The sequence below is a fragment of the Plecotus auritus genome (assembly GCF_963455305.1).
Source record: "Plecotus auritus genome assembly, chromosome: 8".
NCBI classification, from domain to species: Eukaryota; Metazoa; Chordata; class Mammalia; order Chiroptera; family Vespertilionidae; genus Plecotus; species Plecotus auritus.
Window position 1 is genome coordinate 93,990,258 of NC_137782.1, and position 17,830 is coordinate 94,008,087.

The window sequence follows — 17,830 nt, forward strand, 5'->3', positions numbered from 1 at the left end:
ATGCTAAGTAGAGAGGGTGATTTGAGGAGCTGGACAGGCTGACATGAACTTCACTTAAACAATATTAAATAGTCTCTGCCCTAACCTGTTGCTCTGTCCTTCACTACCCCCGCTTCCCTCCAAGGTAGCTGGCTACGGTGAGGGGCAGAGATGCACACAGCCCTGGACTGGACATGACAGGAGCAGGGCTCTGGGTCTGGCCCTCACCTCACGATGGAAGGTGCTGGGAGGACAGGAGCTTATTTACTCTCTGTCTCCAGCCTCAAGAGCATGCCTGGCACATAGCAGGTGCTCAATCAATATCTACAGGACAAGTGCATGTACAGGTTGGGAAACCCTGAGTCACTGTGCCTGACTGGGGTGGTTCCAATCTGCTGTGAGATAAGGGGATTTGGTCCACTGATCCCCAAGTTCAGGCCTGGGTTTTTCATCTGGGGCACCTGATATCAACACATGGCAATTGTGTGCCCAGGCTAGATTCCCCCCAGGCCAGGCTCACCTGGCAAATGAAAGCAAAAGCTTGCCTTCCGACCCACTTTGAACAGTGCCGGAACCTTAGGATGAGTTCATTGATGAAATTTACCCCCAAAGCACTTTCGCTGTTTGAATAGAACTTCTGCAGAATTGCCACAACCTGTGAAAAAAAAATCAGAAGAGCAAATGTAAAATGCTGCCATCTATTTGAATTATGAATACTACTTTATATGGAAACTAGACATTTTTATGTACCCTTCCATCTTTAAAATAAATTTATAAGCATGGGAGAAAGTAATTTTTGTTATAGTAATCATTAGAACACAGAAGAGAAAAGATGTTTAAATATATAGAAATACACAGACACAAACACACATAAAGCCCTTCATTAAAATAAAATTTAACAAGGAACTGGAGCTAAAAAAATACATTATTAATCTTAAGATTCCAAACCTGAGAAAATGTCCCCTTGCATAATAGCTAAATCATTATCTTTCAGAACATGTCATTTTTATAAAATTTTAATACCATTAGAATATCTCAGTAAATCAATAATATTTTCAAATGAGATTCTCCCCCTTTCCCCCAGACTTCAGCTGGTATAAACCCATATCAAATAGGATCTACTTTGTTCACTAACTACTTTTCTATAAAATCATGCTGTAGACTAAACCCAACCCAGGTTTAACAGAAACATTAAGCCACTATTTAAAGGGTTTCATTTATAAAATGATTTACCCACAATTTCCATCCCTGAAACATACAGCTTAACAAAAAGGCTATCTTACAAACTGGTACAGTTCTTAATTCCAAAATATAAAAACTGGTTTCATAGGTAAACTGACAAATTAAGCCCAGAAAAAAATAAAGGAGTTAAAAATGGAAGAAACATAAATATTCATATTTCCAAAAATCATAAACAGAAAAAGCCATGATTCCTTACTAGTCTAAAGGAGATCCACCGCACTTCGGAAACTTTATCTGCACACAGCTTTAAGGCAATATGCATTAAATAATCATAAACATCATTGGGATTATAGAGTTCCAAAATCAGTATCAGCTGCCTGAAATTTAAAAGAAAAAAATTGTTTTGGGAGGCAAAAAACCCATCTTATTTCTTTCTCTTTACTCTTACTTCATCTTATAGATTTAAAAACAAAAACAAAAACAGCCAGGCTGGGAGGAAGGGCAATGAAGACCGAGAGAGGCTTCCAGTCAAGGAAATGCCGAAAGCAGAGCACTGAGTGAAATGGCCACACAAAGAAAAGTGGGGGGAAAAAATCTGAATTTTTCATCTCATACACACAAACAAATCAAATAAAAAGGGCATAAATTAAACTTGGTAAAACAGGGGTTGCGAAATTTATGAATAGGGATTTACTATTTCAATTTTAGGTTATCAGTTGGAAAGCACATAAAACTTTAAAAATCAGATAACCTAAAAATAGCCAGAACACTGAAATTCCCAAAGATCAACAGACGAAAGAACACTGATGAGATTTCACTGCCTCCACAGTGATCCTGGAGCTGCACATTAAATTTCTGTTTTTGCTGGCCGGCTGTGGCTCTGCAGAGCTTTTCAAACGCAGCCGGTCCGCTTGGAGAGAAATAACAGCGATTTACTCCAAGGGGGGAATTCATCCTAGGGCCGGTGGGGAAATCAGCTACAGAGCTCTCACTGCTTTATACATGGGGATGGGGAGAAGGCTATGAAAATAAATGGCATTATTTCCACACTGGCAACAAAAGGAAATGAAAAAGAGATTGAAGGAAGTTAGAAGCAGAAGCCAGGAGTGCTGGTGAATATTTTCATATCAAAAAGCACTGTTTTCAGGGAAATGATACCAGTATCACAGGCACAGGAGCACAGAATTCTTATCAGTGGCTTCGGCTTCAATAACCAAGGCCGATATGGGAGACAGCGCTCAGAGATAATGCTGCCTGGCCATGCTAGCCGAGCCACACCACACCTCAGCTCCATCCCCAAACCGGTCTTGTCCGGGTCCAGGTCCCCTGGCCCCGGTACCCAGCCCCGGGGAAGCAGGTCAGCCCATCCCCGGCCCCGACCCCATCCCTGTTCCGGGGAAGCACGTCAGCCCGTCCCCATCCCCAGCCGCGTCCCCTTCTCCGCCCCCCACCCAGTCCCCAGCCCCAGCCCCAGCCCCAGCCCCAGCCCCAGCCCTGGAAAGCCGGTCAGCCCGTCCCCAGACGGACCTGGCCGAGTTTCCGCACACTGCCGCTAGAGGGCACAATGCTTTCATGAAAAACTTGGGCCTATTTTTGTCTCTGTTCTCTTAGAATATATGCTGGGAACATAGCATAATGACTAAAACCTCAATCGCTCAAATTAAGCATAATGATTAAAGATCACAGCAAAGAGAAAATCTTTTAGTTTGCCCCCGGCATCGGCCAAATCATATCCTGAATAGCTGCAAAAGCTTGATGGATTTCTACAGGGAAGATAATTATTTGAGAGATTTCTAGTTGAGAGGAAGGAAAATGAAAACTAAAGATACTGAAATAAATCTCGACAAGGTGAAAACTAAAACCCAAACAACCACCACCACAAACAAATCCACTCGATACTGTGGAAATCCTATTATGCACCTTGGGAAGGAGAATTATTTAAAGTGATGCTTTCACTCTATTAGAATCGCTAAAACCTTTCCCTTTCCCTTCACCGGCACAGACAGAATTAAATAACTCCTTCACACACACAAAATGAGGTACAGATCTGAGCCACCTTGGGGGACGGTTTTATTTAATAATAGTCTCATCTGCGCTAGACCTTTTCATATCTCTCACTGCAGCGTCATGTTCTTTGGAAGCTGAAGTGCCTAAACCACACTGTGCCCTGCAAAGAAGGCTACACTCAGAATGTTCAAGAAAGCGCTGGCAAAAAAAACTGCTCCGATTAATAGGAAAATACTGGAGAGTGGGTGATTCATCTTTTATTTGGTTCAAATAAATTGCTTTATAGAACAGCAGAACACTTTAATTCCAAAGTGACTCGGGCCCTGTCTTCATCTGAAAATGAATGTCTCCCCAGAGACAGAGGTATTTGTAACTTAGAGCTTTGGAGTTTGGTTTATCCCTTAATAAAAACATAATCTCTTTATCCCAAAGAACACTATTACTGCTAGTTTAGAAATCAATTACAAGGTAGGAAAATGAAGACTTATTCCATCTAATTGCCTTCTCATAGCCCCACACAGGTTTTACTTACTCTGCTAGTTCATATCGAAACCTCCAATTCCTGCTGTTATCGGTCACTACAAATTCTTGAAGCTGATAAAGATATTCTCTCCTCTTGTCTTCATGAAGCAACTATTTTTTAAAAATGTATATATAAATAAAAATATATAATTCCTCAACATGAGCCCACATATACTGTTGCATTTTACTTCAGATTATACGTTTGTAACCAGCAAGAACTATGCCTTCCCCTGCTGCCTGGACCACCCAGTGGGGCTGTGTGGACGCTGCTGTGAACAGGCGCCATGCAGCCCTGAGTGCCTCCAGCCTTCTCCCTGGGCTCCTGCAAGACCTGGGTGTCCCCCATACCCCTAGCTCTTCCTCCTGTAGGACTCCCGCCTTGAGAAGCCCCGTCTGTGTGTGTTCATGAGGTAGCACCAAGGCTGCTTCCCAGGAGTGGGCCCTGCTCGCCGGCTCCTGTGCCACAGGAAAACCTAAGCTGGGCACCAAAGCCCTTCCAGGCAGCTCAGTTCGGGGATGCATGTACTTCGTTTCTCTGTGTCATTTTTAAATTCTTATTCTTGCACTCATCATTCCTTTAGGGAAAAAAAAAAAAAAAAAAAAAAAAAAAAGCAGGGAAGCAGCAACATCTTGCAGAAAAGCCCTGCATGCAGAGTGAGCTGGATTCCAGCTGGGTTCAGAGCTGGGCCAGACCCCCCACTGACTCAGGGAGCACGCTGGCCTACCTGTCCACAGCCCCGCAGAATTAGACCTCGGAGGTGCAAGGAGACAGGAGGAGAGGCATAACAACATCTCCCACCACCAAAAGAACACCCACTCTAAGATTTTGGATGGTATGTTTGAACTGAAAAACACACACACCTGTGTGTGGTGGTTGTTTTTTTCCTCTGATATACTCGACACATGCAGGGTTTAAAAAACTGTTTTGAAGAGGGGAGGTTTGTTTTTGTTTTTTTAATCCTTCTTCCTACCTTTAGGAAATCATACAGGTGTTTAAGAACTCCTATTCGTACTTCATCCAGGTCTTTTAAAAATCCATTGAAGATGGGTACCAGGTCAGCAGCCGTTAACTGATCCCCAAGAATCACAGCCAGCTCATGGATGGAGAAGGCCAGGGTCCTACGTACCTTCCACTGGGTGCACAGCAGACAGAAGCCACGGAAAGCAAGCACAGCGCCATGTTACCAAAAGGTGAGGGCTATTTCTGGAGTAAAACTGAGGCTGCCAGGTGTTGGCCACTTAAAGCTTTCTTTCTTCAGAGACCAGTAAATGTGGCAGCCCCAACCACGTAAATTCAGGCCGTGAGCCCAGCTGCAGCTTCCCGCCTCTTCCTCGTCAGATGACTGACTTATGCTCATGTGCGACCCTTACCTTCACGTCGGAAGCAAGTGTTGCGTATGTATCCTTCAGGCAGTGCCAATTCTGCCTGCCCAGCGTGAGCGCCACCCCTGGGAGGCTGTATGCACAGTGCTTGGCTATGTCGCTATCAACAGTCTGGGCTCGAGCTGGGTCCGTCATCGACACATACTCATCCAATAGGGGCTGAGGAATAATATCCTGGGAAACAGGAGAGAAAGGAAACCATCATGCTTGCTGGAAAGAAAGAGAAGACACAAAAAGCAAGGAGTTTGGAACTTGGAGGTAAAAACAGAAAATCAGAAAACGCAAGAGGCCTTCCTGAAACTTCAAGTTGGTCAACTTCTTGTTCCTCCAGTTTTCTACTTGGACTGAAGTTAAAGCAATGTCCACACTCACCTTTTCTATACTCATCTACTGTTTGATGTCATAAAGAACAGTCTAGAATGTTGGTTTGTCTGGTGCACACGGCTCTTGAGAATGGAAACTATCTTTTCTTATAACTGCCCCAGCACATAAGGCCTGAGCCCCTACACTCGATCATTACTAATTCTTTCCAACTGATGGAATGCTGCCTTCATGAGACAGCATCCCTTTACCTTTGTCTCCCTAAGGGTAATGGGATGCAAAAATTAAAAGCATTGAAGGGAATTCACATAGCCCAAGAAGGCAATCCACAAGACAGAACAAAGCCAAGCACAGTTCAATTAAAAAAAAAGCCATCACACACAAAGAAACAAAATGACTTGTATAAACAGACATTAAATATTAGTGTAGAGATGTCAAAATTTTTCTTATGTTTGATTTACTTTAACGTACTATTCTAGATTACTCAAGATTTTAAATACTACTTTGGAGTTTACTATTTTTTTTACATTAGAGAGGAAATATTAGCACCACAGATTGTAAACTAAGATATGTCATGAATATTGATGGAAGAAAAATATTTGCTTCCAGTGTCCATTCTTAAATTTAACTCCCAGAGAAATGTAAAGTTTTAAGCTGCTTTCTTTTCAAGGAACAAACCTGTAGTTTAGATTTATTCTCCTCAAGTGGGACAGGGTCATGCCTCTGCTGGGTCCCCAGATGGTCACGGGTTCCATGGCAGGGCTCGCCTGGATTCTGCAAAAGGGACGGGGCATGTTACCAACTGGCTCCGCCGAGGAAGTTGCCCTACTGCCCCCTTCAAGGAACCCACTTTCAATGGCAGGAATGACTTATGCGAACAAAGACCAGAACTTCCCTTTAGGTCAAGCTCTCTCTCCAGGTATTAAAAAACTACATTTGCATAGTTCTATATAATGTTGGGTAGGCCAGTGTGGCTTGGTAGTAGAGTGTTGACCTATGAACCAGTCAGGGCACATGCGCAGGTTGTGGACTCAATCCCCAGTAGGGGGCGTACAGGAGGCAGCCAATCAATGATTCTCTCTCATCATTGATGTTTCTCTCTCATCATTGATGTTTCTATCTCTTTCTCCCTCTCCCTTCTTCTCTGAAATCAACAAAAATATATTTTAAAAAAACAAAACTGATTGAGGCCCTTACAGAAGACAGGCTAACGCTGACATGCACCAACAAATGGAGGCTGTGTTTACCAGTCTTCAAGCCCCAGGACGTCCAGTGTGGTTAACCACAGCCCTTAAGTAACAATTGCACATTTAAGTCATGGACCACTCCTGAAAGCAGGGTGAGGTTTTCAAGAAATGGTGAAGCACACACATCCAGCACTGCCCAGGAACTGGAGAGTGCATCGGTGCTAAGCCTGAGAGAGGATGGAGAGGCACTGGCAGACTCATTTAATCTGAGTGAAAATATGTGACTGAAAATAGCATGTACTCGAGAGCTGTTCTGGATTTTCACATGTACAAACACTTTTCATATTTGCTGGTGAACTCTTACATTAGGTTAACAATTAAGATGTGCAAGAACGTTCAACGGTGACATATTGGTCTCTGATCATTGACTAACGTTAACTGAGATGGGCCTGACCTTCTGCTCCAACCATAACATGGGTTCCCTACTTGCATGGAAATGTTACACTGCCTGCCAGCTTAATAGGTTTTGACAAATCAGCTCAATATATGATCCAGGAGAGTCGATTAATACACCGATAGACGCTTTGTTGGCTGAGACACACTACCAGAACCTTCAATCCCCAAGGTCTCCACTGAAATGTACTGCTTATTTAATAAAGGGCGTGATAAAACAGAAACGCTTTGGTATGATAACCTAAGACCTCAATTTCTCCAACTTAATAAATTCACATAGATTAATAAATAATAAATCATTTTTCTTCTTTCAGGAATTAATTTTATTCCAAAGTCTTCATTTGGAATTATAAGTACGGCACTTATTTCAGAAGCCAAGCTTAGGTTTCTGTAACCACCACAAGTCCAGGCAGCCCCCAGAGGTACTGAGAGGTCATTTCCCCAGAAAACCGCCTCGCAGTCAAGTGACAAGTCAGAAAAAGGAGGCCCCTCCTCCCACTGGGCATTTCGGGACTAAGTTGGCGAGCCAAGATGGCAGAGTGGACATCTGGAATGGGGTCAAGTTCTGGAGCTGAAGTGCCAGCCCCGAGCCTCAGCTCCTCTCCAGTTCACTGTGCGAAAGAACACAGCCCTCACTGGTTAAGCTTTTTTAGTTTTTCGATTCCTTTTCCTTCTTTTACAACTGGAAACATCCTGACTGATCCCACTGGAACCTAAGAGTCAAGCTGCAAATTCAAGACCCTGATGTCCCACACCACAAACCAAGAACCAAAGACAGGGGACCTTTAAAACCCTCCTCACAAAAGGGCCAACATGGAGGAACCAGTTCCTTTTTTGTTTTGTTTTGTTTTGTTAATCCTCACCTAAGGATATTTTCCCCATTGCTTTTTCAGAGAGTAGAAGGGCGAGTGGGAGGGAGGAAGGGGCGGGGAGGGAAGGAGGAAGAGAGAAAGAGAGAAACATTGATGTGAGAGAAACACATCAACTGGTTGCCTCCCCCACATACCCTGACCGGGGCAGGAAGTAAACCCACAATCCAGGTACATACCCTTGACCATGACCAGAAATTGAACCCGAGACCCTTCAGTGTGGGGCCAACACTCTGACAACTGAGCAACACCCGCCAGGGTGAGGAACTGGTTCTTTTTTCTTTTGTCCACTTCCATATATGACAGGGAAGCCTGAAGACTGTCACCGTCCCACCAAGGTAAACGTGGCCACACCTTCCTATCTACCTAACACGTCTGATTTCAACAAGGGTAACATGAGTTTTCTTGCCTATTTTTCTAAACAAACCAGCAAAATAGGATATCACCTTATTTCTTACTAATCAAAGAGTAACCTTAACAAACTCTTAAAACATTTTATATTTAGGCTATTTAAATTTTACTGAGCAGGCCTAGCAGGTAAGGGAGGTGATACATTAGTTGAATTGCTAAAACCAAGTTACAAACTGTGTAAAATGAGAAACAACTGGTATTCTGGCCTCCGGCCTCCATTAAGGCACATGAAAATGAGAAGGTGCCGACATGCCCATGACACTGATCATGGGCCCCTCCCTAATTTTAGTTCTTTAGTCTCACCTGACCTGTGAAGGACCCCAGCTCTAGGTGGTCCAAGTGCAAGTTTAGTGGGAATTAGGGAGGCACTGGAGTCTCCCACCAAAAGCAGCTAGGAAGCTTCTGGAGAGATGGAACTAAGAAACAATGCACTCGCCCAGAATGGGAGTGGTCTCTCGGGGCTGGTTCCAGACTACAGGGAAGGTAGGTGGCGTCTGTGGGCTTGCCCAAACCTCTCCCGGAGACAGCATGTTAGTGCCACTGCAGGAGAGACCGTGTGTTGAGATAGTGCCTCTAAGGTGAAGGCTGGAGACCGTGATCAACTTCTAAGGCCTCTGTCAACTTCAACCTGGAGGGGCTGTAGGAATTCACTTTCCACTCCTACTCAAAGATCTAACCCCGGGTGGGCAGTGAAACAGAGCAGTGATCTGGTTAACCCCTCCCCCAAGAAGCAGGTCTCATCATCTTTGAGAAGAGGGAAGGTCCTTTTGGTCCCCCACCTTGTCTCTGTGGAGGAGAGTCAGGGTTATCAATCACCCAATTGATTGGTTGTCTAGTTATCCAAAAGATGACCTTAAGAATAAAATTGAACCTGCCATTTATCATCTCCACCAGGACCTACTAATAAGAGAGACAGCAGCTTTGAGATTTTTGTCACATCCTCAGTGGCTGAGGGAGAGGCCAGAGACTTACTGTGCTTGGTAATATCCTGGCCACGGAGGGCTCACTCTGCAGGGACGAGGCCGACGGAGCTGGCCAGCTGTCAGAGGCTGGCTTGGGATCTGAAAGGGACACTGCACTCAGACTGTCTGCCAGCGGGCGTTCGGGCTCACTCACAGAGTCCAGCTGTGTGGCTCTCAGCGCAGCTGATAGCACCTGAACTTGAGCTGCAGGGAGAGAAGTTTCGAGAATTTCAATAACTTTATCTGATTTGTGGATGTGGGCACACCGCACATGCACTCACTTTCCCCACATCTGTCCCTACTGTAACCATGCTCTGGGGTCCCAGAATGAGCACTCAGTCAGGCTGTGATGTTTACAACCATTAACCTTAACGACTCCAACTAAACGTCAGCCACGCACACAGCATCAAATCTGAACCTGAAGTGCCTCAATTGGGAAATCAGAGCTCGACTCCATCATCTTTCACAGAAAGACAATACAATGGTACCGAAAGCCGATGTCTGGAAGGCCCACTGACTCAGGGAGGGGGGTTCTGCACCCTCATTTATAAAGCAGGGTGGCTGCCGTCTCCGCCACACATACACAGGTGCACACAAGTGCACACACGTGCAGGAATCAATCTGGCTATGTGCACACACATGAGTCATGGTCCTGCTCACTCTGCTCTGCTCATGCTTTCTGTCCATAGCATGACTGAGACCCCATAACACTTTAGATGACATATCTACATATCTTTCCATAAACACAAACGTTTCCATGTCACAAACCTCCAAACATGCACACACAAGACTTCCTGCATTCTGTTTTCTACTGGTTAAATTCAACAGACCCCAAGATTCATTAAAATGCTTAGAGCATGTAGCTGGCTCCCTGCTATGCCCAGAACAAGGACGCACCTCCTCAGTGCCACCCACCAGGGCCTCCCCATGACCTGAGCAACATCTCCAATTACTAATACCTAAAGTGCCACTTATTTCTGAATCTTTGGAGGTCACAGATCCCTCTGAGCACTAAAGCAGCGTATGAGTCCTTTTTATAAAGAATTTAAGTATGCATGTACATGTAAGATTTTACAAAATAATTTCAGGGACCTGAAAAAACCTATGAGACTCATCACTCAACTTCTCTGTACAGTGGATTCCTAGCCGTCCTTTATTTTATTTTTTTTAAATATATTTTATTGATTTTTTACAGAGAGGAAGGGAGAAGGATAGAGAGTTAGAAACATCAATGAGAGAGAAACATTGATCAGCTGCCTCCTGCACACCCCCTACTGGGGATGTGCCCGCAACCAAGGTACATGACCTTGACCAGAATCGAACCTGGGACCATTCAGTCCGCAGGCCGACGCTCTATCCACTGAGCCAAACCAGTTAGGGCCCTAGCCGTCCTTTAAAGCCCTTGTCAAATGTCAACTGCTCTGCAAGGTCTCCTCCCAGACATTCACTCTGTCCCCAAGAATAATCAGCTTCCTGCCCTAAACTCCTGGCCCAGCCCCTGCCATACCCGTGGAGGGAGGTTGTTTACAGTCCCTTCCACCTGACCATGAAGGCCTCAAGTGTTCTCACTGCTGCCCCAGCACCCAGCCGGGTCCCAGCATGGAGTTTAATGCAGTTTTAGAAATACGTTTTCCAAAAACAGACCTCTGTCTACGGCTATTAGAAGTGATATGTAACATGTGCTCATTCCTTTAGCAAACACTGACTTAATTTCTTTTATCAATTTAAAGACAAAGAATAATCACAGGGCTAACTGGATTTTCACATTTCCTTTCCCGAAAGCGTCACAAATCTTTGCCCAGCAACAGCAGCAAGTGTTGTTTTTTTCCAATTTCCCCAACTCAGGGAAGAATACAAATATAGCAATGTTTCAAGAAAGAAGAGGCGTGATAATGGATATGGATTGCAGGGCCTGGCTCCCTGATCCGATGCTCAGTGGGAGTACTAGTCATAAAATGAAAAATACCCCAAAGAAGAAGCTGTCCTTTTCCTTGCTGAGACAGAACCTCAAAGTTTAGCTAAGGACTGAGTTAACTCCCCAAGAGGAGCAGCAGCCATAGCTGTTCGTAACTAGAAGGTATTATAACACAGCAAAGGATGTAAAAGTGGCCGAGGAGCTAATAAAATCCCCACTGCTACAGATACGCCCGAGAGCTCTCGCTCCTGTTAGGACTGACATCAGACTTGCACACTGCTCGCAAGGAGGCAGGACCCCTGTGGCTACCTGCAGGGAGATGCTGAGGTTCTGGCTGTGGTGAGATGTGTGTACAATGTTACCAAAGATAAGTACATGAACAGATGCAGCAAGACACGGGCCCGTGTGACGCACACCCCAGAAATACCCCATCCATCTCCCCTTTCACTGTGGATAACACTGACCTTGAACATCTGGATTGTTCATGATGTGCTCCTGCAAACTGTCGAGGACTTTCTGAATCTCGCCCCTGGCCACATAGCTGTCGCACGCAGGCTCAGATCTGCAGCGGCCTTCTTCCTGCGGCACAGCTGCACTCAGAAGCAACTCCAAGTCCTGGCTTATGTCAGGGAGAGGAGTTCGCCAATAAAGGAAATTACTGAATGCATCCTCAGGACTCCCTGGGCAGGCCCAGGAATCAGGTGCAGGGTGACTGCTGATGGGGAGGTTGTTAATATCAGGGAGCTTCGAGAAGGCACTGGTCACCTCGGCTTCAGCCAGGCCGGAGTCTTCCATTGGGTTTTCTACTGGGCCATCACAGGAGCTCTTGACGTGCAGGAAACCACTGGTGCCCCCTGATGGGCCTCCCATGGGTGGATGTGCCTCTATCTGCCCTGGCTGTGTTGAACTGGGTAAATTGATGGAGGCAAACTTTTAGCACCAAGTAATAGATAGGAAGTAAAGTAGGCAAACACAGGTCCACATGCTCACAAGCCTGGTCCTCCTCCTGACCTGGCCGCCCAGCATGCTGTGTCTCCCAGAAGATAACAGTGTCACGAGAGGATGAGAGGTCCAAGCAGTTCCCTCTGTCCCACTGGAAGAATGATGTACACTGAAAATGCCACACGCAGCTGCAGCCAATCCCTCCACTACACGTATACACCGGTGGTGAAGAGCCCAGCTTATGCTGGCACACCTTCAGAAGCAAGACCTGCACTCACTGCTTCTTAGGACCTCCACCAGGGGGCAGGCATGAGAAAATGAAAGGGGCTGAAGTGAGCAAGTGCTGGCTGGTGGTTAACCATTGGAAAGTCTTGATGAGGAAGCCCTGCCCTAGGCCTACAGCAGGGACTCCTTGAATCTTGGTGGAGGAGGGTGACTGATCTCACAAAGGATGGGTACTGGGATGTGATCTACCTACTTTCACACTCCGTGTAATGTTACCAATGGAGAGACGCCTGTTTACTACCTCCAATGGTTTGTTAGTATGCACCCACCATCCTTAGAGAAAATATATTTAACAAATCCAAGATCAATCACTAGAATTTACTAGAAAAACAGTGTAGGGTCTACTGATAGTGGGTCAGGAATCTCACCATTATGGGCATGTAATATTCTATGGCACAAAAGTACATTTTTCCCATGTACATTATCCAAAGAACTTCATTAATCAAAAAATAAGAGAAAATTTTCTTTATAGGTTATTTAATCACTGCTCTCAATGAATATTTTATCTAAATTTAGGAGACACAGTAGCTTCATTATTTATAACCCAGTAGTCATGTTTCAAAACCATTATTGCAATTACTTTTTCCTTCTTTACATAATTAAAGCTCTAATATTCCATCTTGCCCAGAAGGTCACTGTTACTGAAACTCCAGAGGAGATAATTGCTGGAATTTTAGTGGACGCTTGAGGTGAAGCAGGATCCTAGTAATTATTGGGTTGGAGCTTACCAGGCTGAGGTGGCGTCAACACAGTTGCGGGCACTGGCTGACCTGCACATGAAGCTGGACCCCGCGCTCTGAGCTGATGACCTGATGCTCAGAGTGCCATCCTCTCGAAAATAGAGACCAGCCCTGGAGGGGTTTGCAAAGGTGGAAATGAAGGGGCCCAGGGACTGAAAGGCAGCCTGGCGCACCTGAAACCAGAGAGAACAGCGCATGAATGTGGCACTCGCGAAGTCTGACCTCAGGTTGCGTGGGGGCAGATCACCTGGCCACTCACTGTCTGCCAAAGTATGTCTGAGCAGATTTACTGCTTTCCCTAAATTCCAAATAAACAATTTTCAACAGAAAAGAAGGAAAAATTTGGCACTATCATGTAGTTTTTAACCTTCCAGGCAATTAATCCCACATCAAATAATTCTGGACTTTATAAAGCATCTGAACAGACCTTCTTAATCACTGCAGCATAGTTAAGATCAGAACAGAAGTAACAATTCACAGTTCTGGTCTTTCCCTTCTCAGTTCTCATTTCTATGAGATTTGTTCAATATAAATGTGACAGTGGGAGCACCTTCTGAACACCGTCAAAACTTCTGAGATTTTAGGTGCCATAAGCCTCACAAGGTCTAAATGTGACAATCAGTGACTGAAAAGTCACAAGTCCAGATGCCAAGATGAGGCCCATGCTTACCCATCGACAGGAGTCGCTGACCAGGCGGATGAAGAGAGGGGACAGCTGGGCTCTGCGCACCTCGGGGGATGTGTTGTAGGACACAGCTATGAAGCACTCCGCACAGGCCTTTCGCATCCCCCACACATTATCTGAGCAGAGCTCAAAGAACTTTGGGATCTACCAAAGCAAATAAAATCATGCTACTCAAATCTGGTTACCCGGAGAGCCCGTTTTATTGATGTAGCTAAGGCATATCCATAAATTAATGACAAAAAAATGAAATATATACTAATCTAAAAGGAATCATTTGAAACCAATAGAAATTATGACAAGTAGAATAAAGCAACATTTCCTTTACCTCTTAATTCCAGTAAAGAACTTGTTAAATTGAACAAGGTAATGGAGGGAAAAACCCCAAAGGCAAAACAACTGATCTTCAATATGTGATTATAGAGAAATACTGGGAACGACTTTGAAATTCAGTGGCTATCCCAACAAGCTCACCCATCCAGGCCCATGGTCTCTGATTGAGGTTATTTAGTGATAGAAGGTAAATTGTTAAAAACTGTCCACAGACATGCAAACCTTATCTCCCTGGATGCAACCAGTTTGTAAAGTCACTTCAGGGTTCCAGGGTCTGGCCACGTATGGCACTTTAACTTCTCCATGAAACCACTTGTCATATCTTACTGGTTCCCTCATCAATACATAAATTTAATAAAACCACTGATACATCTTCATTTTATATATGTATGAAGGTCATGATTATATCTTCTTTTAAAATTTTGCCTTTAAAAATAAGGCTTTGGTCTACAGCCATACCATCCTGACCGTGCCCGATCTTGTCTAAAAATACAATTTGTTTTTAATATCTTAACATAAAATAATAAGCAAAAAGCTCCACAAATGGGCATAAGCGAGCACGGAAATATCCGCCTATGGAAAGATGAGTATATATACGCAAAGCAATAGCCCACTAAGAATTATTTTGAGGTCAGAACTACGTTGACACGGCTTATACTTTTTTTAACATGTGTTTTTATTTATTTTAGAGAGAGAGGAAGGGAGAGGGACAGCGAGAGAAACATTGATGTGAGAGAGAAAGACTGATCCGTTGCCTTCCGTACATACCCCAACCAGGGACCAAACCCACAACCTGGGCCTGTGTCTTGATCTCCCAGGGCAGTGGTCAGCAAACCGCGGCTTGCGAGCCACATGCGGCTCGCGAGCCACGGTTTGCCGCTCTGTTGACTAATAAGTTTGTCGACCACTGTCCCAGGGGAATTGAATGTATGGGATGACACTCAATCAACTGTGCCACACTGGCCAGGGAGACATGGCTTATACTTTAAATAAAATAAAATGAGCTTCTGCACTTAAATTTAGAAATCAATTTAAAGATTATACTTTCTGAAGTTAAGTTTCAACCCTTAGGTAGTATATCCTGTCAAATACAGAGGCAAGCATGTGCTGAGCAGCGTTCTCCAGAGGCCAGGGCCTAGGCAGGCACCTGGAGGCAAGAAGGGCGAACGTGATAGGGTAAAGATCCTGAATCAGCCAGACCAGAATGGGTGTGGAGAGGGACACACAAGTCCTCTGAACTAACTGTCCTGGGGGTGCTGAAAAGGGAGGAATGAACTCTCTCTGACACAGTGGGGGACAGGGTGAATCTAGGCCAGAAAGGACCTGACTGAGACATATGCATATTCAAGCTGGGTCTGCCATCTGCCATGGGAACAGGGTCCCACCAGGTAGGAACGATGCTTGAAGAGGGGCAGTAACAAGCATAAGAGTCACTGGTTGGCTCGTGAAGTGGCGCTTTACCCCACTGTGTCTCAGAATCGTGAGGGAATTTATAAAAAATATGAACCCCTGGGCCCTGCCCTCTCCTGCCTTCCCCATGACTCAGATGCGTGGCCCAGGGGAAGCCGCACCCAGGCCGGGGCAATGTTCAGACCTGAGGAAGGTGATTGGAGGTAAGACAGGAAAGCTACTTGGGACCTGAAAAGCCAAGAAGGATCTGGATGTTACCCTGGAAACCAAAAAACAATCCCATGGGTTTTGAAGCCTAGGAGTGAGGTGGTAGAGCAATATTCTAGAAAGAGCAGGGAGGAAGAACAGAAGAGGCCGACAGGAAGGAGGACAGGGGTGCTTCCACTCTGTTCCACAGACCAGCTGCCTCGTGCTTATGAAAAACATTAGCTTCAGAAGTCAAGAAATTTGAAATTGATGAATGCAAAATTAAGCTGCCGTTCCAAAGAAAAAGACCATAGACACAAAACTACGATGGATTTTAAAAGTGCCTTAACAAGTGCATCAGCAATTACAGTTGGCAAACTTCACGTACCAAAAATTTCTCAGTGGCTTCTTGTCCAACGGCGTGACAAATATCACCAAAATTTGTAGCACATACCTTAAAAAGGCAAAAGGCATACCCATTATTCTCATCTTTTTTTGTTTTAACAAATTGTGCAGACTAACAAGCAGGGACCTGGAGAGCAATTACTCCTCTAGTGAGGCAGCTAACAAGCACTCACTAAGCCCATCGCCCACATAGCACCGCCCAGGTGCCTCTGATGCATTGGAAACTGAAGATTTACGATAGAGTACCAAATTCTAGCACTTTCTGGCTCCTAATTGATCTCAATACATAATGCATTTGGTTAGGAGAGAGCAAAAGAGACCCTTCATATTCTCCGCATGGTAAATAAGACCAAATGAGACCAATCTTCTTGTTGATGAGTCATGAGGAGAGACCAGAGGGAAGATGAGGCTGTTCAGGGAGGGGTAGCATTGGCCTTCAAAAGGAAGAATTTGACAACCAAGTGACAAGTGATGAAAAGGGAAGCGGGCAGGGCAGGATAGGAGTTGGAAGGTAGGGCAAGTCACCCAAGAAAATGAAAGGCTCTGCTCGTCTAGGCAAAGGCATTGGTTTACAGTCAGCAAGGTCCCCTCGCTCCTGAGAACAACAGGCGAACAACAGGCATACTCAGACACAATCTCACCCCCAGGGTGCTCTGCATTCCCTACTTGGAGCAAAAACTGGCAACGCTGTTCAGATGTTTTCCTCACACAGTTCATGCTGGCCATGTTTTCCTTACAGACCATGTCTACTGAAGTTCAGAAACTTTACAGGCATGGATTTTGAATTTTTTAACGTTTTGAATTTTTCAAGTTTTGAAACTGTATGTGCTCACCTTCCGAACTTGAAAGAGCTTCCCATCACCACATAATTCACAGAATCGAGGGAGCAGCAGGCGTTCCACTGTGCTCTTGCTCAGCACTGAAGCCAGTTTGCAGATGATCTATAAAAAAGAAGAAAATCAGTCACTTGAAATACCAAAGCTTATGTGTTGCACATCACTACTTAGGTTCCAAAAGCTAATATTCAAAATATTACCAAAATACCCAAGAAGTAAAAACAGAAAACACCTTCATTTGAGTTCCGTCAAGTTCTATGATCAATAAAAGGCCAAATAACTTTCAAGTTTTACTCAGATAAGCATTTGTCTGAAGCTCAAGGGTTATCATTAGAGGGACCCACTGTGTTCCCAACACAAAAGTGAACAATTTATGTGCAATAACTCTTTTTACCTTCCCCAAATCCTATGTTAAGGTATTATTTATCCTCATTTTTCCAAATGAGGAAATTTACACTCAAAGAGGTTAAGTAATGTGACCAAAACCAAAGAGTGGTGAGGGGGGACATATAGTAGGAGCTGGACACAGTACAAAAAGTGACCTGTAGGCACTGGAGAGTGATCAAATGTTGATGGAAACAAAGGAGAGCAGACCCCTGAGAGAAGGGAACCATATTGGGTAAAATGTGCATTGCTGTTGCTTTTTTTTTTGCCAGGGGCATCCTCATTCTGCATAGCAATGCAGAATAACTGGACTTCAAGCAAAAGCTACAGTATAACTGGTTTAAGAAGTCAGAGAACAGAGACTGTGGTTGCCAAAGCAGCTGACACATGAGGTTAAAAATCCTGGGAAGAAGGAATGAGAGAACTAAGAAAGGGA

At 44.7% G+C, this 17,830-nt stretch overlaps 1 protein-coding gene across 4 annotated transcripts in view; it reads right to left on the minus strand.

Annotated features, from left to right (window-relative positions):
• LOC308256769 (serine/threonine-protein phosphatase 4 regulatory subunit 1-like) overlaps nucleotides 1-17,830 on the minus strand; it is an 81,980-nt gene that overhangs the window by 5,053 nt on the left and 59,097 nt on the right. For 3 of the 4 annotated variants that reach the window (XM_080685032.1, XM_080685033.1, XM_080685035.1), the window contains 12 exons: nucleotides 17,008-17,115; nucleotides 16,158-16,223; nucleotides 13,829-13,987; nucleotides 13,147-13,331; nucleotides 11,656-12,098; nucleotides 9,287-9,480; nucleotides 6,073-6,168; nucleotides 5,062-5,247; nucleotides 4,662-4,823; nucleotides 3,701-3,801; nucleotides 1,418-1,538; nucleotides 500-634 (listed from right to left, as the gene is read on the minus strand). In XM_080685032.1, the coding sequence (XP_080541158.1) occupies nucleotides 500-634; nucleotides 1,418-1,538; nucleotides 3,701-3,801; nucleotides 4,662-4,823; nucleotides 5,062-5,247; nucleotides 6,073-6,168; nucleotides 9,287-9,480; nucleotides 11,656-12,098; nucleotides 13,147-13,331; nucleotides 13,829-13,987; nucleotides 16,158-16,223; nucleotides 17,008-17,115 (1,956 nt within the window). The remainder of the gene's footprint in view (nucleotides 1-499; nucleotides 635-1,417; nucleotides 1,539-3,700; nucleotides 3,802-4,661; nucleotides 4,824-5,061; nucleotides 5,248-6,072; nucleotides 6,169-9,286; nucleotides 9,481-11,655; nucleotides 12,099-13,146; nucleotides 13,332-13,828; nucleotides 13,988-16,157; nucleotides 16,224-17,007; nucleotides 17,116-17,830) is intronic. The other variant, XM_080685034.1, reaches the window with a different exon arrangement.